At 37.7% G+C, this 24,638-nt stretch overlaps 1 protein-coding gene across 3 annotated transcripts in view; it reads right to left on the bottom strand.

Annotated features, from left to right (window-relative positions):
* The window catches only part of HS2ST1 (heparan sulfate 2-O-sulfotransferase 1), a 224,522-nt gene that overhangs the window by 21,410 nt on the left and 178,474 nt on the right, over nt 1–24,638 (bottom strand). For all 3 annotated transcript variants that reach the window (XM_037826726.1, XM_037826724.1, XM_037826725.1), the window contains 2 exons: nt 14,477–14,562; nt 3,366–3,504 (listed from right to left, as the gene is read on the bottom strand). In XM_037826726.1, coding sequence (XP_037682654.1) covers nt 3,366–3,504; nt 14,477–14,562 — 225 coding nt within the window. The remainder of the gene's footprint in view (nt 1–3,365; nt 3,505–14,476; nt 14,563–24,638) is intronic.

Here is a 24,638-nt window from a genome sequence, read left to right on the forward strand (position 1 = left end):
CAAAAAGTATGGAGCTGACAGGTGGGGGCAAGATGGTGACATAGGGAGGTGTGGAATTTAGTCCTCTGGAACAACTAGCATGTAGCCAGGAACAACTAGTAAATAGTCTTGAACAACTGTTAGGGGACATCTGTAACTGGACACACAGTGTACACCAGTCTAGAATGAGTGGAATGGCTGAGATCACAGCATAGAACTGTAAGTAAAGCTCCCCAAGCTGCAGAGCTGGTGACCCTTCCTCACTGGCATGCAGGCTGAGTTGGAACACTTCCCTGTGGGAAAAAGAAGCAGTCTACTAGGAGGAAGGGAAGGTAGCTCAACCAAGCTCCAATTGAGGTTTTAATTAACAAATTTGGACCATTGAATACAAGATATGAGCACAGATAAACCCGAGCAAGCAGGAAAGGAACCCAGAGGTTTCTCCCAACAGAGAGAAAGCAGGGCTGATGGGATAAACAAAACAAAACAAAACATAAATAAATAAAAACAGAGGCTTTTGGAGTTGTATGAGCTCAGTAAACTGGAAAAGGGCTGTGTCTCAAGAAAAGGGGCGCATATAACCGGGCACCAACTCTGGTTCTTGACTGGTAACTGGGAGTGTGGGAATTGGCTCTGAAAAGGTGACTTCTTTCTTCTCTCCCTTTTTTTCTTTCATTCTAAGTAGCTCATTAGAGAAAGCCTCAGGCATTTTCAATTGTCAGCTCTGACCCAGGCAAGGGTAGAGTTAAGATAGAGAGTCAAAGAAAGAAGTAAAGTGTAGGAGAAAAATCCCTAAAGGGCTTATCTTCCCTAAAAAAAGGAGGAGGTGGGGCCCAGCTCAATTGGCTGCCCTCCCCCAGAGAACTCAGACCCTAGGTCTGGGGGGAAAGAAACACAGAAAGAGTTCAAGCTTGGCTTCTGACACTCTGAAACCCTGGCAAGGACAGGGTCTACTCAGAATTAAAGGCACAGCAGCTGTTTACATCAGTGGGGAGCTGCGGGCTGACAAGTGCCACCTGCTGGGTAGGATAAGAAAAGCACAGCATCTAGAAGCCTCACAGGAAAGTCTGACAACTTCCTGAATCCCATCCTCAGAGAAACCTGATACTGATTACACTCTCTTCCTGAGACCTGGGTCCATCTGGTCTGGGAAAATCTGATTGGGGTAATCAAGAAAACCAGATGTCTAGACAACAAAAAATTACAAATCACACTAGAAAAAAAATGAAGATATAGCCCAAAGAAACAAACTTACACTTCAACTGAGATACAGGAGTTGAAACAACTAATTAAAGATCCTCAAACAAATATGCTAAGTTTGATTCAAAAATCAATGAGTTGAGGGAAGATATGGCAAAAGAGATAAAGGATATAAAGAAGACATTGGGCGAACATAAGGAAGAACTTGAAAATTTGAAAAATGGCATAACTTATGGGAATGAAAGGCATAATAGAAGAGATGAAAAACACAATGGAGACATAACAGCAGATATGAAGAGGCAGAAGAAAGGATTCAGAAACTAGAAGGCAGAACATCTGAAATCCTACACAAAAAAAGAAAAGATAGGGAAAACAATGGAAACATATGAGTTGGATCTCAGGGAATTGAATGACAACATGAAGCACACAAATATATTTATCATGGGTGTCCCAGAAGGAGAAGAGAAGGGATAAGGGGCAGAAACAATAATGGAGGAAAGAAACACTGAAAATTTCTCATCTTTTCTGAAAGACATAAAATTGCAGATCCAAGAAGCACAGTGCATCCCAAAGAGAATAGATCTGAACACACTTACTCTAAGACACTTAACAATCAGATTATCAAATTCAAAGACAAAGAATTCTAAAAGCAGCAAGAGAAAAGCAATCCATCATGTACAAAGGAAGCTTGATTAGACTATGTGTGGATTTCTCAGTAGAAACCATGCAGGTGAGAAGGCAGTGGCATGATATATTTAAGATACTGAAAGAGAAAAACTGCCAACCAAGAAGTCTGTATCTGGCAAAACTGTCCTTCAGAAATAAGGGAGAGTTTAACATATTTTCAGACAAATAGATACTGACAGAGTTTGTGAACATGAGACCTGCTCTACAAAAAATACTAAAGGTAGCACTACAGGCAGATAGGCAAAGATAGGAGAGAGAGGTTTGGAGAATAGAGTAGAAATGAAGACTATCAGTAAGGGTAAAAAGAGACAGAGGGGGAGAAAAATAAAAGAAAATATATTACATAAAAATTCCAAAAGACAAAATGGTAGACTGTAGACATTACATTGAGTGAAATTATCCAGAAACAAAAGGATGGATACTCTATGGACTCACTGATATGAACTAACATTGATGAGCACAATTTGAGAGTTAAAGTTGAAAACACAGGTTATCAGGAGATAGAAAGAGGTTAGAAATTGAGCATTTGATGCTGAAGGAGTACATAAGGATCAACAGGATCGATTGTATAGATCCAGAAATGGATAGCAAAATACTGTGAGATGGTAGCACAATACTGTAAATACTCTGAAAAAAGATGAGTGTGAGTATGGTTGCTAGAGCAAGGCTAGTGGCATGTATGACACCAGAAGGAAAGATAGATAGAAAATAAAGACTGGGATTGTATAATTTAGCAAAACCTAGAGTGGTCAATGATGGTGATTAAATGTACAAATAATAAGAATGTTTTTAAAAGAGGGAGAACAAATGAATGTCAACATGTTCAATGTTGGTGGGGAAGTAGAATGGTGCAGCCCATCTGGAGGGCAGCGTAGTGATTCCACAGGAAGCTAACTCTGGGGTCAGCATATGGTACTGCAACTCCGTTACTGAGTATATATTTGGAAGAACTGAGAGCAGGGACATGAATGGACATTGCACACTGTTGTTTATGGTGGCAGTATTCATGATTTGCAACAGATGAAGGTGACCTAAGGGTACATTGACCAATAAATGGAATGATGAACTGTGGTATATACATACAATGGAATATTGAGCAGCTGCAAGAAGAAATGAAGTTGTGAGGTATGCAACTAGGTGAATGGACATTGAGGACAGTATGTTGAGTGAAATAAGCCAGAATAAAAAAGACAAACATTATAATGCCTCACTAATATGGACTAACTACAGTGTGTAAACTCTGAGAACTGGATCTGAGAGGATAGGTTATCAGGGGAAGGCTTATGGTAAAGTTCCTAGATTGTAAGCTCTTATAGCAGTCACATCTATTCATGAGTTGTAATGGTTATTTCTAAGTTCTGAAATGATGAGCTATTTGTGTATAATTTAGACACTAATTATACACAGAACATTTATAATCAGTAATAAATAAAAAGCACATTGTTCATTGCATTGCATAAACAATTATCTTTACAAAAATATTAAAACTAAAACATTACCTTTTTATCTCCTTGTTTTCGCCTCCTCAACCCTGGTCTATAATCATCTCCAAATCTCAGAAAGTAATAGTAAGAAACTAGCCTCTCAATAGGATCCCTGATGACATTAATGTAAATTGGCTTCTTCTTCACACCAAATCTGAAACAGAACAAAATAAAAGATGAAGTCAACATTTTCATTCTGTTTAGGGATGTCCTGAAATTACATGTTGATGTTTGACGTTCTCCTCCTGTATGGAAAGAAGATAAATTGATTTACATAAAATAGAGTATGTGGATATTGGGGAAATTGTTCTAGTTTGCTAATACTGCCAGAATGCAAAACACCAGAGAAGGATTGGCTTTCATAAAAGGGGGTTTATTTGGTTATACAGTTACAGTCTTAAGGCCATAAAGTGTCCAAGGTAACGCATCAGCAATCGGGTACCTTCATTGGAGGAGGGCCAACGGTGTCTGGAAAACCTCTGTTAGCTGGGAAGGCACATGGCTGGCGTCTGTTCAGGAGTTCTGCTTTCAAAATGACTTTCTCCCAGGACATTCCTCTCTAGGCTTCAGCCCCTCAAAAATGTCACTCTTAGTTGCTCTTGGGGATTTTGTCCTCTCTTAGCTTATCTGAAGCAAAAGTCTGCTTTCAAAAGCTGTCTCCAAAATGTCTCCGTAAGCTGAAGCTCCTCTCTCAGTTCCAGTGCGTTCTTCAAAGCTTCCCTCTTGGCTGTACCTCCTCTTCAAAATGTCACTCTCAGTTGCACTGAGTTCCTTCTGTTTGCCAGCTCATTTATAGGGCTCCAGTGATTTAATTTAGACCCACCCTTAATGGGTGGGGTAACATCTCCATGGAAATTATCCAATCAGAATCATCACCCACAGTTGGGTGGGGTGCATCTCCACGGATACACTCAAAGAATTACAATCGAATCAACACTGACACATCTGCCCACACAAGATTACATCAAAGATAATGGTGTTTTGGGGGACATAATACATTCAAACTGGCACAAAAAATGTTTTATGATTATTTGTGTCACAACAAAGAAAACAAAAAATAAGCATTTAAAAATTATGACTGAAAATAAAGGAAAAAGAAGGAAAATGACTGAAAAATAATTTAAAACCTACTGGTAAGAGTTATATAAAACATTTTAATTCTAAGCCTTCAATAGGTTTCAAGCCCAAGTAGACAACTCCTTCTCAGGTAAGCAGGTACATACCATTAAGAAAGAATTTAATAGTTATAATTTAAAAATGAACTTATAAAAAAGCTTTATTATATTTCATAATCAATCATCTGGTGCTACAAAAAGAGTCACAAATCCTTGTTAAATATGTAGTAATGATTTCTCAAGTTTCTGGCTAATCAAACTAGGTAAACATTATCCAGTGGATGTAACTAGTATAAGTCAACACGAATGTGAACATTTGATTCTGGCTTCTCCTGTTGCTGATTTTAAAGATAAGCTTGAAGCGAACCATGTTAAATTTTCAGTATTATTTCCTTAAGGAATGGTAAAGAGTTGAAGAAACAAAAAGAAGGCTTTTACTTCAGCAATCCTTAGAGAATCTAAAATTGTCAAATCAGCTGGCTTCCTGTTCCAATATCCTCGGACACTTCTCCCAGACTTGAAACCTTAGTTATCTTGACTCTTCCCTTTCCTTTATTTCTCATTTAATAAACTTACCATGCCCTTTTGACTTTTCTTTTGCAAGGTTCTCACAGATTTGACCTGTCTTCATCATTCCCTTTTTCTTTACCATCACTCTCTTCCTAGGCCTCTTGCTTAGATTACTGCAATAAACTTTGAGTTGGTTTTCTTGCATCCAGTCTCTATCCCTTTCAAGCTACTTTCCACATCGATACTCAACTGATATTTCTAAAACACCATTCATTAGATCATTCTTCTTAAGAGCCTGAAAGAACTCTACTGCTCATGTTGATATCAAGCCCAACCTCTGCTTGGTCAGTAAAGCCTTATGACCTGATGACTTCTGGAAGATGGTGGTTAGGAGAGACAGGGTAGAAAAACACCTCCATGAAAAATACTAGATAAAAGCCAGAAAGTGACCCAGAACACCAGTTCCAGTGATGCACCGGCTGGACAAGGTCTGCTAAACCCACAGGGATCGTGCACTTGGTGAAACCAGGAGTTTGAGTTCTGAAACGAGTGAGCGAGCCTGCTGGAGGATTGGCAGCGACGCTGCAGTGTAGGGAAACCGTGGGTTGGTGTTTGGAGTCTGTTCTGGTTTGCTAATGCTGCCGGAATGCAAAACACCCGAAATGGACTGGCTTTTGGAAAAGGGTTTATTTGGTTACAAAGTTATAGTCTTAAGGCCATAAGGTGTCCAAGGTAAGGCATCAACAAAGGGTACAGTCACTGGAGAAAGGCCAATGGCATCTGGAAAACCTCTGTTAGCTGGGAAGGCACGTGGCTGGTGTCTACTTGCTCCCAGCTTGTGTTTCAAAATGGCATTCTCGAAAATGTCTGCATCAGCTTCCAACGGCCATCTTCAAAATGTCTGTCTCAGCTCCAGCAGTGAGCTCCTTATCTCTGAGCTTATATAACACTCTAGTAAACTAGTCAAGGCCCATGCTGAATGGGCAGGGCCACACCTCCATGGAAACTATCCAATCAGAGTTATCACCTACAGTTGGGTGGGTCACATCTCCATGGACACAACCCAATCCAAAGGTTCCAACTTAATCAACACTAATATGTGTGCCCCCACAAGACTGAATCAAAGAACATAGCTTTTTCTGGGGGACACAATATTACAACCCGGCACAGAGTTGGACTAGTTTTTTTTTTTAAAAACCCAAAAGTGGCTGTGGATATGGCAGTGAGAAACACACAGTGAAGTGCAGTAGAAACGGTGTCCCCACAATCTGTGGGTATGCCTCAATATCTGGCGTGGATGATAGACTTTTGTGCACCCACTGCTAACTGTCTTGGAGTGAGGAAGGCACAGGTGAGCCAAAAGGGGAAAATAACCATGCCTCTTACAGCCATCTTCCTGGTGGTCTGGGAAAGCTCCTGCCTGGCACTGGTGCCACAGCCCAGAGCCACGCCAAAAAACCCAGTGCAATGGGAAGTGCTTCCAGCTACAGGCGCATACACTACAATATCAGGTGTGGGCAATAGCCTTTCGCCCACCCACAGCTAACTGTCCCGGAGCAGGGAAGGTGGAGCTGTGTGAAAAGGGAGAAATTAACACGCCCCATACAGCCATCCTTTTAGCAGGCTGGGAAAAGGATTTACACCCAAGGGTGTAAATTCCCCTGGCAACATGGAATATGACTTCTGGGGAGGAATCTAGACTCGGCATCGTGGGATGGAGAACACCTTCTTGACCAAAAGGGGGACGTGAAATGAAATGAAATAAGTTTCAGTGGCTGAGAGATTCCAAAAGGGGCTGAGAGGTCACTCTGGTGGGGACTCTTACGCACATATAGATAACCCTTTTTAGGTTCTAATAACTTGGAATAGCTAGCAGTAAATATCTGAAACTATCAAACTATAACCCAGGACCCTTGAATCTTGAAGACAATTGTATAACAATGTACCTATAGTTTCAGGTATTTACTACTAGCTATTTCAATTCATTAAAACCTAAAAAGAGTTATCTATATTGTGCATAAGAGTGCCCACCAGAGTGACCTCTCGGCCATATTGGATTAAAGCCTATACGTATTCAGTTTGGGCACACTTCAAATAATATCTCTAAAGGCCCTATTTGCAAATGGGTTCACACCCACAGACCCCGAGATGGGACCTGAATATGCCTTTTGTGGGGGACATGATTCAGTCTCTAACAGTCTGCCTGCTGTACCACCAAAAGGCATGTTTTTCTCACATGCAAAATACTTTCATTCCATCACAATATCCTTAAAGCCTAAGTCATTTCAGTAATAAAGCTAAGTACAAAGTCTCATCAAAATTGGTAATGGGTGTTGCCCATCATGGGGGAAAATTCCTCTCTGATGGACCTGTGAAACCTAGCAAACAAGTGCTTCCAATATACAATGGTGGGACAGGCATAAGATAGACACTCCCATTCCAAAAGGGAGAAACTGGAAGGAAAACAGGTTCAAAGATCCCAAATAAGTCAGAAACCTGTATCTGGGCAAATGCCATGAGATCTCAAGGTCTGTGAGCAATCTGGGCTTGTGCTTTGTCCTGGGCCTGATGGAACAGCAGCAACACCACCCTCTACCCCCGCTGCCCCTGCCCTCCAAGTGCATGTGCAACAGTCATGGTGCCTCCAAACACTAGGGGGTAGTCCCCTCTCAGAGCTTTGGAATGGCACTGCCAGGCTCCCTACAAGCACTGGGGCAAAGACCCCACCATCTCTCAACATTGGGATGGTGGCACTCTCCTTGAACAATGGAGCCCCACCAAGCACAGGGAAAGACCGTTCTACATATATGGGTGGGCTTACTCTCTTGGCCTAAGATCTCTTTGGTGCAGACCTCAGTTTCCATGGCTCTGTCCTTGAGCCATTCTTCTTTCAATTTGTTCCTCTCTGTCCCTTTCAGGTACTGCTTCTATTCACACAAATTTCACAAAAGCCTTATGGCTTTGGGTGCAGTTCCAGGGGTCAAACCTTTAAACAATACAACTTCCCACAGATTCTTCCTGGATAACGGCATTCCCAATCCTGACTTCCACTGAAATGGCTGACTGGATCCACGTTCAACCACACCTTCTTTGTTCAGTTAAACCCATACATGGAGCCCTCTGGAGACTCACTTCCCGAAAGCTCAGGGAGATCCCTAACAGAGTTGCTTCTGGCTCTAGTCTCAGAACATGTTACCTAGATAAGCTGATAATATTCAGTGTCATCAATTTCTGGTTCCTTTGTGCTTAAGAGTTTAATTCTCAGCTTATCCCTTTCCTCTTGTATTTTATTATAAGGTGGCAAGGAGAAACTGGGCTGCACCTTCAACATTTCACTTGGGAAGCAACTCAGCTGAATATCCAAGTTCATTGCTTTCAAGTTCTGCCTTCTATCCAACATCAGACTACAACCTCACCAGATTTTCTGCCACTTTATAACAAGGATCACCTTTCCTCCAGTTTCCAATAACACATTCATTATTTCCTTCTATGGAAGTACCTTTCATATCCCTACTTCCATTGACAGTCTCTTCAAAGTAATCTAGGCTTTTTCTATCATGTGCCTCACAATTCTCCCAGCCTCTGCCCATTACCCAATTCCAAAGCTGTTTTCACAGTTTTTGGTATTTACAATAGGGTACCTCTGCTTCCAGTACCAAAAACTGGTTTAGTTTCCAGGCTATTAAACAAATACCACATAATGGGTTGGCATAAACAATGGGAATTTACTGGCTCATGGTTTTGAGGCTAGGAAAACTCCAAAATTGAGGTATCAGCAAGGTGATGTTTTACCCTTGAAGACTGTGGTGTTCTGTGGCTGGCTGCTAGCGATATTTGGACCTTGGCTTTTCTGTCACATGGCAATGAACACTGCACTAGCGTCTTCTCTTTTCTCTTCTGGGTTCCATTGACTTCCAGCTTCTGGCTGCTCCCATGGCTTCCCCTTCATGTCCAACTTCCTCTGCTGATAAGGGCTTCAGTCAGATTGGATGAAGACCCACTCCCATTTAGTCTGGGAACACCTTAACTAATAACATCTTCAAAGGTCCTATTTACAAATGAGTTTACATCAGACCCAGAGTACGAGGTCTTCTGTGGGAGGCATGATTCAATCCAACAGTTATTCTAAAGAGCTAAATAAAATCAGATAAATATAACCAAAAAATGGCATGAGCAGTCAGACCTGCCAATAAAATGTGTGCTTCTTAGCGATCAGTCTAAACTATAAAAGACTTTTCATTTTTTATTCTATCTTATTTCCTGGGTTTTACTGGGTTTACACTCTTTTTATTGTTTCTGCTTATACAATTAAAAAGCTATGTGATTAGATCTAAGATGGTGGCATAGAGAGGAGTGGAAGCTAAGTAGTCCCCCTGGAACAACTAAAAAAAACCAGAAACAACTAGTAAATAATTTGGAATAACTGTGGGGGGACAAACGTGACTATCCACTCATCATACACCAACCTGAATTGGGAGGAAGGAACGCCTGAGATCACAGCATGAAATCTGTAAGTAAAACCTGCGGATCCAAGTCGGGAGACCCCTCCCCCACAGCCCAAGCTGCAAAGCCTTGTGGTGCCAGAGAAGCTCTCTCCCATCAAGTGAATATAGCTCAGCTGGGGTCCAACTGGGGTTTTAATTAGCAAGTGTGAACTGCTCAGTAGGAGGTACAAATCCCCAACAAGCAGACAGAGGCTTTGGGTGACGACTGACCTTGGAGAACTGGAGGGTCACCTCGGACTAGCTCTGAAGGGGACTATCTGTTCCTTTTTCAGCTCAGTGGAGAAAGCCTCAGCCATTTTCAGTTCCCAGTGCTGTGACCCAGAGAAGGGTGGAGACAGTACAGGCAGAGAGAGACCACTGAAATGCTAATGACCTCCCCCTAGGGCATCTATCTTTTCTAAGTGGAAAGGGGTGGGGCCCAGCTGTACTACCCACCTTCCATTCAGAACCAGACCCCAAAGCCTGGGGGAAAACAGCCACACTTCCTTACATCAGTCAAGAATTATAGGTTAACAGGTGCCACCTGCTGGGCAGAAAATCACAATGACATGAGGCATCACAGGGTGTACCAGTTTTCTAAGATACACCCTCAGGGAAACTGGATACTGAATATTTCTTCCTTCTGGGACCTGAGCCTGTTCCGGTCTGGGAAATCCTGATTGGGGTAACCAAGGAAACCATGCCTAGACAACAGAAAACTACAACCTACACTAAGAAAAATGAAGTTATGGCCCAGTCAAAGGAACAAACTTACATTTCAACTGTGATATAGGAATTGAAACAATGAATAATAAGTCAATTCAAAAAGTTTAGGGAAGATATGGCAAAAGAGCTAAATTGTATAACGAAAACACAGGATGTACATAAGGTAGAAATTGAAAGTTCGAAAAACCAACTGGCAGAAACTATGGAAATGAAAGGCACAACACAAGAGATGAAAGACACAATGGAAACATACAGCAGCAGATCTCAAGAGGCAGAAGAAAACACTCAGGAACTGGAGAAAAGGCACCTGAATTCCTACATACAAAAGAACAGATAGAGAAAAGAATGGAAAAATACGAGCAACATCTCCAGGAACTTAAAGACAAAATAAAAAGCAAGAATTTACATGTCATTGGTGTCCCAGGAGGAGAAGAGAAGGGAAAAGGGGCAGAAGCAATAATAGAGGAAATAATCAATGAAAATTTCCCATCTCTTATGAAAGACATAAAATTACCGACCCAAGAAGCGCAGCATACCCCAAACAGAATACATCTGAATAGGCCTATGCCAAGACACTTAATAATCACATTATCAAACGTCAAAGATAAAGAGAGAATCCTGAAAGCAGCAAGAGAAAAGTGATCCATCACGTACAAAGGAAGCTTGATAAGACTATGTGTGGATTTCTCAATCTTGCCATGGAGGCAAGAAGGAAGTGGGGTGACATATTTAAGATACCAGAAGAGAAAAACCACCAACCAAGAATCCTATATCCGGCAAAACTATCCTTCAGATATGAGGGAGAGCTTAAAATATTCTCTGACAAACAGACAATGATAGCGTTTGTGAACAAGGTACCTGCTCTATAGGAAACACTAAAGGAAGCACTGCAAACAGAAAGGAAAAGACAGGAGTGAGAGGTTTGGAAAACAATTTTGGGAGACAGTAGCACAGCAATGTAAGTACACTGAACAAAGATGACTGTGAATATGGTTGAAAGAGGAAGGCTGGGACCACATGGGACACCAGAACAAAAGACGAACAATAAAGACTAGGACTGTGTAACTCAGGGAAACCTAGGGTGCTCAACGATTGTAATAAAAGGTACAAATATGTTTTTACATGAGGTAGAACAAATGAATGTCAACATTGCAAGGTGTTAAAAAGAGGGTGGGACTGGGGGGAAAAGACAATCAATGCAAACTAGAGGCTAGAATTAACAGAAACATTGTATTATGCTTCCTTTAATGTAACAAAGGCAATATCCCAAAGCTAAATGCATATGGTGTGGGGGGTGCAGAACAGGGGAAGGGTATGGGACTCCTGGAATTGGCGATGTTGTCTGACTATTCTACTTTAGGTTAGAATAGGTTATCTTTCCTTTTGCCGCTTTCTAGCTATCAAGTTTTTTTTTTTATTTGTTTGTTTTTCTCTCTTTCTCTTTTCTTTTTCTTTTGCCTCTCTGCCTTTTTGACTCTTCCTCTGTCTTTGTGGAAGAAATGGAGATGTCCTTATATAGAGAGTGGCGATGGTGCTCAATACATAAATAAGTGACTATATGGGGAACCAACGATTGTTTACTTAGGATGGAATGTATAGTGTGTGAAGAAAACCATCTTAAAAGAAATGGGTTGATGAAGAAACCTTGAGGGCATTATATTGAGTGAAATAAGACAGATACATAAAGGCAAATATTGCAGGGTCTCACTGATACGAACTAATTACAATACGTAAACTCATAGAAATGAAATATAAGTTACCAGGATATAGAAATGAGGCTAAAGAATGGGGAGTGGTTTGCTTATTATGAGCAGAATGTTCAACTAGGGTGAACTTCAATGTTTGGAAACTGACATGGGTGATGGTAGCATGTTATGAGACTAGCTAACAGTGCTGAAAGGTGTATGAAGGTGGTGGAAAGGGTAAGCTCAGAATCATGCATGTCATCAGAAGGAAAGTTGGAAGTTAAAAGATGGGAATGTATACAACAGTGAATCTTGTGGTGAACAATGTCCATGATTAACTATACAAATATTAGAAATCTCTCTCATGAACTAGAACAAATGTATGTCACCATAACTAGAAGTCAATAATAGAGAGGCATATAGGGAAAAAATATATACCTATTGTAAACTACATACTACAGTTAGTAGTATTTTAACATTCTTTCATCAACAGTAACAAATGTACTATACCAAAACTATGAATCAATAAAGGAGGGGAGCATGGTTAGGGATATGGGAGGATCTGAGTTTCCTTTTTTTGGTCTTTATTTCTTTTCTGGAGCAGTGAAAACGTTCTAAAAATTGAAAAAAAAATTAATTGTGTTGATGGATGCACAGCTGTATGGTGGTGCTGTGGGCAATTGATTGTACACTTTGGATCTTTGGATAGTTGTATGGTATCTGAACAATCTCAATTAAAAAATTAAAAAAAAAAAAAAAAGCTATGTGATTAAATACTTGTTGCAACAATTCGACTATTTTCTCCTGAAGGCAAATATTTTAATGGACTCCACAAAGTACTGGGTCAGGCAAGAATATTTTTGAAAAATAGGGTATTTTAAAAATTGGTAAGCTGATGTTTCTTTTTCTTTTTCATTCACAGTGAGTATAGCTGTCAAACTAAAAAACATTTTAAAGGATCATAGTTATGTCTACAATAGTTTTTGGCTATATACATTAAAAAACATTTCTTCCAGTTGGTTTTGTTTAGGTGTTTGTTTAAAATCTTGTAAAGTCTATGAAAATATTCAAACCTTTCAACTTTCATGTCAGTATTTAATAAATGAGATTAATTTTTTCAAAAAGCTTTATACTTTTTCAAATATGAGAACCCCAGTGTATACCAGGGCTTCATTCAAGTACAAGACTTTTGCCAAAAGCAAAAGCACTCAATATATTATTTTAATAATGAAAACCTCAAGTATTAGAAACCAAGCTGTGTGTGGAAAAAAATAAATCATTTAGGTGCAAGGGTAACAAATATTCAATTCAAAGATAATGCAGCCCTGAGGGAAAATATGCATATGAATGAAGTTTATGAAATTGGTTCAATGCCTCTGCAAAGAAAAAATAATTAGCTTATTTTAAAGATGCCTATAAAATGTTTTCAATATTGCAGTATGAATTATTTATGGAAAAATGTACATCTAACTTTAAAGCTACCATTTTATTGAAAGATCTAGAATACTAATAGGAGCAACTAGAAATAGGAATTTATCATTTTATATATGTAATACTTGAGAGATTCTTTATCAATCTGTTCGAATCAGTAAGATTTCATTCTTCTCTTATACTTTTCAAATTTAAGAAATTAAATTGAGGGTGATACCAATTTAATTTTCAAATTTTACACAGAATGCCCTTGAAAGTTGACAAATACGAGTGTATTACTTTGAAATCATGACTGCTAATGAAAAGACTAAGCAAACATGTTTAAGTAATTTGCAAAAATAATTAGCTTTAATGTTTTTCATGGTAATCCAGAATCTTGTATTAGGGAAAAGTTTTGGATTTGAGATTTTACTATAATGGCATTATGTGTACTATGAAGAATTTTCAGATGAATCCTAGAGTCACATATGTTTAGAATATTCTTTTGACTAATTTTCTGATTATTGTTTAATATGGCAAAGACTAGGCGAAGTCACACAGGCTTGGATACAGTAAATAGGCCTGTAGTTTTGTGAACTTGTCTTCAGAGAATTATGAAAGAAAAACCTCTCCAAAAATATGAGAAATGAGAATTATCTTCATTTACAGGCAAATTCAAACATAAAAGAAAATATCTTTTTTTTCATATCTCTTCTTAACACATCACAATTTTAAAACTAAAACAAGGTAGCCCAAGGGAAAGGGTTCACTTTACTGTGACTTGGCTGAGAAGCAGACACTTCGGGGCACCAATAACTGAGGAACGACTTCTTTGCTGTCTAAGTTTTCCATGATGTGGAAAGTCACAATCTGATTGGCCTCTAGGTTAAAACTTGAAATGAAATAGTATCATTCTGGTTATGAAAGAAATCATACATGTAATAATGATGAGAATACCTAAATTTAACCTACCTTGAATTTCTATAATTAATGAGAACTGCCAATTTATGAACACTAGAGGGCAGTAAATACTTTAAATTACTCGTATGTTTAAATTACATAGCTTAAAGTGGCAGAGGCAAGCCCATATATTCTTTTCGTGGAAAACCAAAATCATAACAATTGAATGAATTTATCCCTTTTTCGGTTGTTTAGTACAAGACATTCTTTTCTGTGTGATCTGAGGTGTAACTTACTTTGCAAAATCCAAATAAGAAACATGTCCATGATAAAACCCTGGTTTCATCTCTTTCCAGGAAGTTATATTCTTAACAAAGCGCACCTAAAAAAGGGAGAAGACACTGATTACTTACGTACAATTTAAAGAAAATGAAATTTGGTAACAAATTCTCCATTTAGGCATTTAAAACCAGTCATACCATTGTGACAATTATAGAGCTTGAAACTCAGATTTTAGACTAAGTAAAGTATAGTACAATCTGCAACTACTAACTCATCATAGAGGGAGCTAACTATCACTATAGGCAGAAAGGAGTGAAAGATGAGCCTGCAAATACAATCACAAAATGAAGTATATTATAATGCTGTATAGGTGAGTACATTTACAGGTGTGAGGTGGGGGTTAGAGTGTTCATTCCCAATCAGTATACACGAAGCAGTATACATGAAGCAGTCAGCACTGTAGTATAGGGACATTCTACGTAGATTAAAACTGTTTTCCTCTCAGGGGTTTGTTATCAATAAAAATTCATTTAAGACTAGAGACTCAACAAATAAAAAGTAACTAACTCTTGAATAAAAATAATTAAGGAAAAGATGGTGATTATCAGCAGACCTTAAAGAAATAAGAACAGGTACCATAAGTAATCAATTAAAAAAAATTAAACATGCGATTTAGGCCAAATAAAAAATTGAAAATACCTAATCTTACTTATTTTAACTAACTGGAGTTAAAATTATACAAAAGGTTAGTTAACGTGAAAAATTCCAAGAGTGTAAATATATTTAAAAATTTAAGAACTGACTAATATAGAGAACTTTCTAAATCTAAATAACACCAGCAATAAAGCAGTGATATACAATTTCTCAAAGGAAAATAGTTCTGATTTTTAATAACTGAGTATCTATATGATAAACAGCAAAAAAATAAGAATTTTTTCTGGAGAGCAGATACAGTTTGTTGGTGGAAAGAGGAGAGACTGGACAACAATGTCTTATACTGCCCTGAAAGCGTATGCAGCTTTTCAAGCACAGGACTGTCAATCGTTTACTTTTGACCATTTATCAATCTTTCATTTACATTGTAGAATATGATTAGTCACATAGAGATATTCTGGAGCACTTCATACCAGATTAAAGTCAGTAAATGAATAGTAATGAACAGTAATAGTAATGGTTGCCTCCTGGATACAAGAGTGAAGTTAGGATTTAGGAGATGATTATGATTACTGAATCATTATATAGATATTTCTTTTTACTTTCCATATGTGCTGGTTTGAAACTGTTAACGTACCCCAGGAAGGACTATGTTCCTTGAGGTAATCTTGTGGAGGCGGGACTTATTATGGGTGGGGTCTTTTGATCAGGTTGTTTCCATGGATGCAACCAACTTGTGGGTGTGACTTTTGGTTAGATTATTTCCATGGAGGTGTGACCCTGCCCATCAAGGTGGGTCTTGATTAGTTTACTGGAGTCCTCAGAGAGCTCAGGGGCCGACACAGATGCCAGACTTGGAGATGCAGACAGAAAGACATTTGGAGATGCTAAGCTATGAGATGAAAGCCCAGAGTTTGCCCAGAGAAGCTAAGAGAGGACCCCCAGATGCTTAGAGAGAAACACCCTGGGAGAACAAGCAAGGATCCACAGGAGCTGAGAGAGGAAAAGCTAAGAGAGAGGAGAAGCCCAAAGACATTTTTGGAGAAAGCCATTTTTGAAACCAAAACCCAGGAGCAAAGGACCAGCACATGCCAGCCACATGCCCTTCCCAGCTAACAGAGGTGTTCTGGATGCCATCAGCCTTTCCTCAATGAAGATATTCTCTTGTTGATGCCTTAGTTTGGACACTTTTATGGCCTTAAATTATAATTTGTAACCTAATAAATCTCCCTTTATAAAAGCCAGTTCATTTCTGGTATTTGCATAATGGTAGCTTTAGCAATCAGAACACAGTATGTTAGAGTAGACAGAGGGAAATAACTGAAATCTTTGAACTGTAATCCAGCTGCCTTAATCTCTGATAATGATTGTATAGCCTTTATCTGTGCCCTCACTTGTACTCCTTATATCTGGTTTTTTCAACTCTTAGAGTCTTATGATCACTAATGACAGCTCCTAATGTTTTATTAATGAAAGGCCTTGAGTCATTTCAGAACCAACCCACTCCAATTCCAAAGTTATCTTGATAAGTGGCCTATACCTCATTATAATCCTAAAAATCACACCCATCATCATGTTAAGGCAGCCATTTTCTCACATATGTTTTGTGACTAAGCATGTAATCAATCTGTGCATGCTCAATACTTAGGTCACCACTAATTACATCATCTAGAGCCACTGTGCTCATTATCCTAAAACCTGCTCATCTTTCAATACTATAAAACTATCAGAATTACAGCTGTTCAGGGAGACAGATTTTTAGGCCTATAGACTGTTTGATCTCCTGCTTCGTGCCTAGCACTCAACAATTTCTGTCTTTGAAACTCTGATATCTCAAGAATTGGTCATTTTAGTGCAATGGGCAGAGAGCCCACTGCTTTTGATCGGTATCATGGATAAAGCCTAATGGTGGGGCAGGGTAGAGATACAGTGAAGAAGTAGCCATATTTCAGATAATGTGAACTAGAAAAAAAAAATGTTCTGGGAATGAATTTATTTTTTTGGAAAAGCATTAATAGTGATATACGAAGAGAAATAACAGAGCTTTAAAAGGGAAATCCTAACACCTCCCATACACACACACTCTTAAAACAAAATATGAAAATTGGATGTAGACAACAAAATTATATTGCATTAGAAGATACACAATTTCATCTTAGCAGATATTTTCAAATTTTTCCCCACCAAAACAAAGAGCCCAATACATATATCATTTGGGATTTTCATGTTCTTCCCACTTGTTTTTCAAGTAAAGCACCAAACGGAATAAAAATATCAAATGGCAAATGAAAACGAAACAGATAATAAAAAACTAGATAATCCAAAAACTGAATCCTTAAAAATTTTGTGTTGAATATAAAAATCTTTATACATGCCACTTAATGGTAACTTATTTCATAAAAATATTTGGTCCCATGAAAATCAGTTTCAGTATTTCAGCCAAAAATGAGGGGGAAATAAAAAGAATAGAGAATAAGGAATTGGAGGTGGTAGTTAAAAGGAGTTTAGACATATTTAGCAACTTGGCTCTATTTTCCAGAAGATGAGATTTAACATGAACATGGGGGTGTGGGAGAAAATGAAGGGAGATGCTAGATTGAAGGTCTAAGGAAATAGTAGGATATAAGCCAATGTTTACAGAGGCTCATGGCACAACTTGGAGTGAAAGGACTGTTGAAATAAGAATCAGGTATAATCGTCACATATCCTTTTTTCCTCTACCCTTCCTAAGAAAAGTTAACTAAATCTTCCTAGGATGAATGACACTTAACCGATTTTATGTCTTTCAATAGAAAGTGAAAAGCCCAGGCAGCTGGATAATATCTGCACTGCTACAGGAATTCTCAAGTTGAATATGGCAAATGAACCACCTGGGACTTTTGTTGAAATGTGGATTCTGATTCCATAGCTCTGGAGTGGGTCCCAAAACTCTATACTTCTAAGGAGTGTCCAGGTGATGGCCATGCTGCTGGTCCATGGATCCTACTGAGAAGCAAGGCCCAGGAACTGGCTCTTGGTTTTGTTAACAGGAGACTTGTTTTTGTAGTGACTGAAAGGAGGCCTAGGACAACAGAAGCCCTTTGGCAACGATATTCTCATTACTATTGTTTCCATGATAGGAAAAGAAGTATATTCAAATAGACCAATTTTTTAAAAGATTATCTTACAAGCTACCAGAATGTATAAAACAGAAGAGGGGGCAGAAGCAGGGTAAACGCTGCCTACTCAGTCTCTTCGCCTTACCCCTACACAGTAGAGTCTGAGCATTCCAAGTAACTCAGTTTAAAACTAAGAACATAAGAAACAGGGAAAGAGTTAGGTGAAGACCAAGAATAGGGCAAGGCATGAATCTTCCATCGCTGTCACCAATCTCAAATTCTCTTGTTTACAGAATCAGAATTTTAGAGGTAGAAGGGACATTGGATTTGCTGTTTTATTTTATAGATAAGGAAACTGAAGCCCAAGAAACACGTGCCTTGGATTCTGGTCCAATACCACTTCTGTACCACTAGCTAATTTCCCCTAATTTATTATGTATAATTTAAAACAAGGGGGAAACCCCACAAGAGTTTGAAAGGAAAAGAGTGGACATAATTAGTATCATGATTCTGATCAACATACTTGAACACTAAGATTGTCTTATCCACTATTAAGGTAATCTCTCAGATCTAGTCATTACTCAAAACTTCTCCATCTCCAAGATCTGAAAGCTCTGCTGATACCTGTCTCTCAAACTTCATCATAATCTCCTCTTCCTGTCCACACTTGTTCACCATTCTTATTGGACAAATGTTTCAATAATGATCCCTTGATTTATTCATTTGTCTTTTTCATTATTTTGGGTAACTCCATGAGTTGCAGAGTGCTGCTGGTCAAAATCAAAAGACCAACTCCGTATGTCTGTGGGGACCCAGGGCCCAGGCCCCCCTCCCCACCATGGTGATTTCCCTTTGCCGCCTACTTGACCTGGACAGATCTTTAATGTCATCAGGAGAGGAAAAAAATGTATTGTAAACAAAGCATTGAAACTCTTCCCTGATCACTGTTGATAACAAATCTCCACACCCTTGTGTCACAAGACCCTGCCAAAACTCTGTTTTCACATTCTCCTTGTCCTAACCCTATGCTTTTGTGGAGCACTAATTTCCATCTTTCCTGGCTGGCCCCCCACCATGGAACAACCATATCTCTTGTAAGTAAGTCCTATTAAAATGTCTAACTCCTTGCTGGGCATGTTCTTCAGTCTTAGGGCTAAGCTGGGTTGGTAAAGTCTTTGTAGAACTTTGCACTTTATTTCCTAAATTCATGCTACTGAGGTAAACTTAAATGGGTCATTACTACTTTAAAATTCTCTAGACTCTATTATTGTTAAAGTCTCCAAAAAACACAGAATCTCTTTTTAATCTCCAACTAAGAGAATATATTAATACTTAACATATGTATACATATACATGTGTATATATTATCATTTATGGTAGTTGAATACTGAAAATACTGAAACAGTGAATACTGAACCATTGCTCCTAGGGGAAAGACAGTTAGGTTCCTATGAGCCTCTGGTTACAATATTTTCATCAACTGATCAATACATAACCTTGTTGTATGTATGTTTATGTTCAAAGCACCTTATTTTCATAAACTTAATAGATATATTGCTGACTCATTAACACTGAACTCATGGGCAACAGCACTATAACTCATGCCTGTATGAAGCTTATCTAACACACATTTTCTCCACAAGGCACATCACAGCATTCTTTTGCTAAGGAACACTAGACAACACTTTTGCACTATGTTTAGGGGCCATTTTAAACAGCAAAATCACCAGGAGAAAGCACAAAGTGAAAAACCATGGCACTACACATACCACAAAAGGACACTATACAAGCAGGAGAGCACCAGAATGTCACCTTGCTCAACCTCATCTGGGAACATGTGTGTTAGGCAACTCAAAATTTTCACCACTCTGTGCATGTCCAAAGAATGACCTTGAAAGCATAAGTATTGATTACATATAAATTTTAGTGAGTAGGGGAATTCACAAATATGGAGTCTAACACCCTTTGAATAAAAGTATTTTTTGAAAGTTTTCTTTCAAAAAAATCTCCATTTTTTCCCCCTTCATCAGTCCAGCCCAGTTCCTACGCTATCATTTGTTTGGTTTCTCTCCACTCCTGTACTGCTTGTTTTGTCTTTCAGTTTGTTTTCTTCTGGTTTTCCTTTACAGTGGGGCATTTTGTCCTACACCTCAAGATTAAAGCTCTGGAATTCAGAGGAGTAAGTAAGGAAATGGAGATTAGGTGAGCTAACTTTTACTTAGTTCATTTTATGGATTCTTACTGACTATACTTGGCACCAATGAAAAGGTAAAGTGATAGGCAAAAAAGAGCAAAACTTAATCATATCAAATGAAGTCAAGGAGCCTGAAGACACTGAAAATTCTTGCTTGGGGAGAATAGTCACATAGTGACTTTATTCAAAGAGACTTTTCATACTCTGATTGAAATAGGCTATAAAGAAGGATGTTTCTGAAGTAGTAGTGAGATACAGTACATGAAAAAAGACGTTTTTATGGTTAGCCTGGAGCAGAACCTAAACTGTGATTTCTGTCAGGTTTTATAACTCAAGCAGAGTCAGGCTAGCAAGTAATCAGAGGAGACCTTTAGGGAAAACACAAGCAATGTAGGTAGTAGTGTTGTGATTTATTTGCTAGTTGAATTAGATCTGAACCATGCTACATAGGAGAGAAAAGCTAAAAAAGTACCATCTTACTAACAGTTATTTAGAGCCACATTCTTTTTTTTTTTTTTCCCCCTTCATTAAAAAAAAAAATTAGTGCAGTTGTAGTTTTACAGCAAAATCATGTGGAAGGTATAGAGTTTTCCACATATTTGCCACCCACCCCCCCCATTTTCCCTTTTATCACTTTGCGTTAGGGTTAAATCCACATTCTTAATAAGATTAACCTCAACACTATAATTATCTGTGATCATAAAATAACTCGTTTTCACTATTTAAAAGAGGAGGAATGCCATCCTGAATGTCCTGGCCAAACTCCAACTTAGTAATTACTATATATTGATGAATTACTATATATTGAATGAATACTTAGATAATTACCACATACCAAACTACTACTAATGCATTTACTTAAAAATAAACATCCCTTATACAGCTGTGGTTTTTTTCTACACAAAGAGGAAAACTAAGCAATAATTTGATAGAAGTATAAGACAATTTCAGAAGGAATAGAATGTATTAGCTTCATTAAAGTTCAGAATTGTGTTGCTCAATCCCGCCACCCCAGCCTTTTTTTTTTTTTCTTTAATCCCAAATCACACAAGGGATCAGGATAAACCATACTCCCATTTACCAGAGTAGCTCCCTCTGCCAGGAATTATCAACATGAATGGTATTCTCATCTAAGATCTACATTAAAATCTAAGTTGGTTCATTTGTTTATTCCTTCTTTCAACAAAAAGTATATGGAGTGTCTACTATGTCTCAAACAATGTTCTAAGCACAAGGGATAGAGTGTAAACAAGAGAGACAAGGTTTCTTCCTTGAGGAACTTATATTATAATGGAGGAAAGGACAGCCAGTAAATAAGCAACCTAATAAATAAGATAATTTCATAAGTTGACAAGTACTAGGAAGGATACAAAAAGCATGACATGGTACAAAGTTACTTGGTAGAAGCATTTTAATATATACAATGGCTGGGTAATGTTTTCCAAGAGGAGCCATTTAACCTGAAATTTTAAATGGATAACATGAAGCCATTTGTGGGAGAAGCCAGGAGAAGTACATTCCAAGAGGAAATGGTAAGTGCAGAGGCCTTAAGTAGGAGTGAGGCTAGGGAATAAGAGATTGGAGCCATGGGCAGGGGCTTAGGTAAGAAATTTGGATTTGGGGAGGCAGCAAAATGACTTTGAAGATAACTATCCCAACATCCTGGAGAGATTATAATGTGTAGCTTCCCATTTCTCCAAAGAGAACCATGGTCTAGATGTTTGCTACTCAACTCGAATCTAAGGACCAGCATCATGAGCTTTGGCAGCAAGGGGAAGCTTTTTAGAAATTCGGAATATCAGGCACCATCTTGTCCTTCAGAATCAGCAACTGCATTTTAACAAGTGATTAGTATATACATAAGATGCTGCCATTTACAGTTGTTTGACATAGTTACTTTAAAGACAAGATTTTTTTATTGTAGAGACATTTTTATGATAGCAGAGCAAACTCCTTTTACCAACTAGTGGATTGATTACCTGTCTCCTGCCAATTTCAATGTATTTACTAAGTGAAAAATCATCTACAAAATGTAGCTGTCATAACTGAGTCCACCTTATTCTTATTACTCATTCTTCTCATCCCTTATATTTTCAAGTGTTTATCTCCCCTTCTTGTAATTTTTATTTAATCCCAATTTATTAATTTGAAAAATTTCTAAACTACATAAAAGTTGGATGAATAACACAGTCAATATCCAAACACTCTTCACTTACAATTCCCTAATTTTTAACATTTTGCCATTTTCGCTTATCTTTTTTCTCCTCCTCTGTCTATATACACAAACGCACTTAACTTTTTCTTAACCAACTGAAAGCAACTTGGAGACATCATACTTTATCCCTAGATACCTTTGTATGTATTGTCTATGAGTACATTATAATTTTTGATCCAGGATCCAATCACACATCACAGATTACACTTGGTTTTCATGTCTCTGTACTCTTCTCTAATCTAGAGGAGACTGTCCAACCCACTTTTTTTAGTTGTCAGGACATTGACACTTTAAAAGAGTCCAGGAAAGTTGTTCTGCAGAATTTTCTACAATATAGATTTTTCTGTTTCCTCAGGATTAGATCTAGTTTAAACATTTTGGTGAGAATATTACATAAATTAATATGTTTTCTTTTAACTATCCTCCTGGTTCTTATGTCTATGATTTATGTTTCCAAGTAAATTATAAATACACTCCTTGAAAGATAGGGCCTTGCTTTTTATTTCTTTGGTATTTCTCCAAATAATGTAGCACAATCTCTGTATATACTACATATTCAATAAACAAATGAAAAACTTGAAAGTGGTATTGACAACTATTTCTAAGGATAGAAGAATATGCATAACTATGATAAATTGAATAGCTTTATGCTAGACTAAAAATACTTGAGGTTTGACTCAAAATTTTTTGAAAAATATAATTAAGCATGTAAATAGTTTAACACAGTGCCTAGTTCAGTATGTACAAAATATGTCAGGGAAAGAGTTGGAGCTAAAGGCTGAGATAAAGCAGACTAAACTGCTGAGGTTGAAAGGATAAGGGAGTAAAGAGTGGTCGTTTATTGTATCCCAAAATATTTCTCTGAGTAAACTGGGAATACTGAGACAACAGCAGATTTAATAAAATCTCATCTTTTAAGTTTCACTTGAAGTACATACTGATTAGAAACTGTTTTTTAGGGAAGAATAAACAGCAAAATAGGTCATTTAATTCCTATGTAAATAATAAAGCAGCTGAGAACAGCACACAGAGATGATAAAAATATATTAAAATAAAAGTGTGTTACATAAGGAATATTTTAAAAATTATTTTCAAGGCATCTAGTATAATTTTAGAAGTTTGGATTTAGGTAGAGCTTACAGTACTGAAAGTAAAATAAAAAAGCTATCTAATATGTCATGAAAAGGAAAGAGAAGCAATAAATATGACTTGTTTGAAGAACTGCTTCTATATAGAACAAGAGACTAATAAATAGCTTAAATATAGTACATCAGAAGATAGTTTAACTATCTTCTGGTATATTAGCCATTCCTGTTTAAGATCAGGTTTTGAATTATCTGTTGACATTGTGAAGTATGTCAGTTAATGATTAAGATTATATCTTTATTCTGACCCATAAAAACATATTTTGAGTGTTGTTTGTTATATAATCCAACTGCTTTTAAATTAGCATTTATGCTTCCCTTCTGTGGATCCCCTCACCCCCTATATATATATATATTTATATATATATATTAAAAAGCAGAAGCTTTATCCTCATCAAAATACAACTGTGAAAATGTACTACTACATGATGCCTATAAATGTTATATCTGGTGAGCGTCTGTAGATTTTTATTTCATGAACAAAATGACTAATGTCATTGCCAGACATCTTGTAGTTGCCAGACAGCTTTGCGATGCTGGACATAAACATGAACAAGCAAGATAACATTATTTGTTTAAAAACAACTACTGAGGAATCTGTTATTATTATGTGAGCACTAGCAAATGTTCGTTTTAAACCACAGTAGATTCTGAAAAGCAATAATGCAAATAGATTTAAAACCAACTAAACACTGTATAAAAACTGAATACTTAGTACACTTGCCCTTGAGACATATAATATTATGTAATGAATAGTTTTTATGACCCACTTAGCTAAATAAACTCATGTTTCTTCTCATTTACAAAAGAGTTACTCAGTTTGGCAGACAGATGTAGATTTTTGTTTCTATGAAAAAGAGTAATTGAGGA

This window comes from Choloepus didactylus, chromosome 2 (assembly GCF_015220235.1).
Source record: "Choloepus didactylus isolate mChoDid1 chromosome 2, mChoDid1.pri, whole genome shotgun sequence".
Lineage (NCBI taxonomy): Eukaryota > Metazoa > Chordata > Mammalia > Pilosa > Megalonychidae > Choloepus > Choloepus didactylus.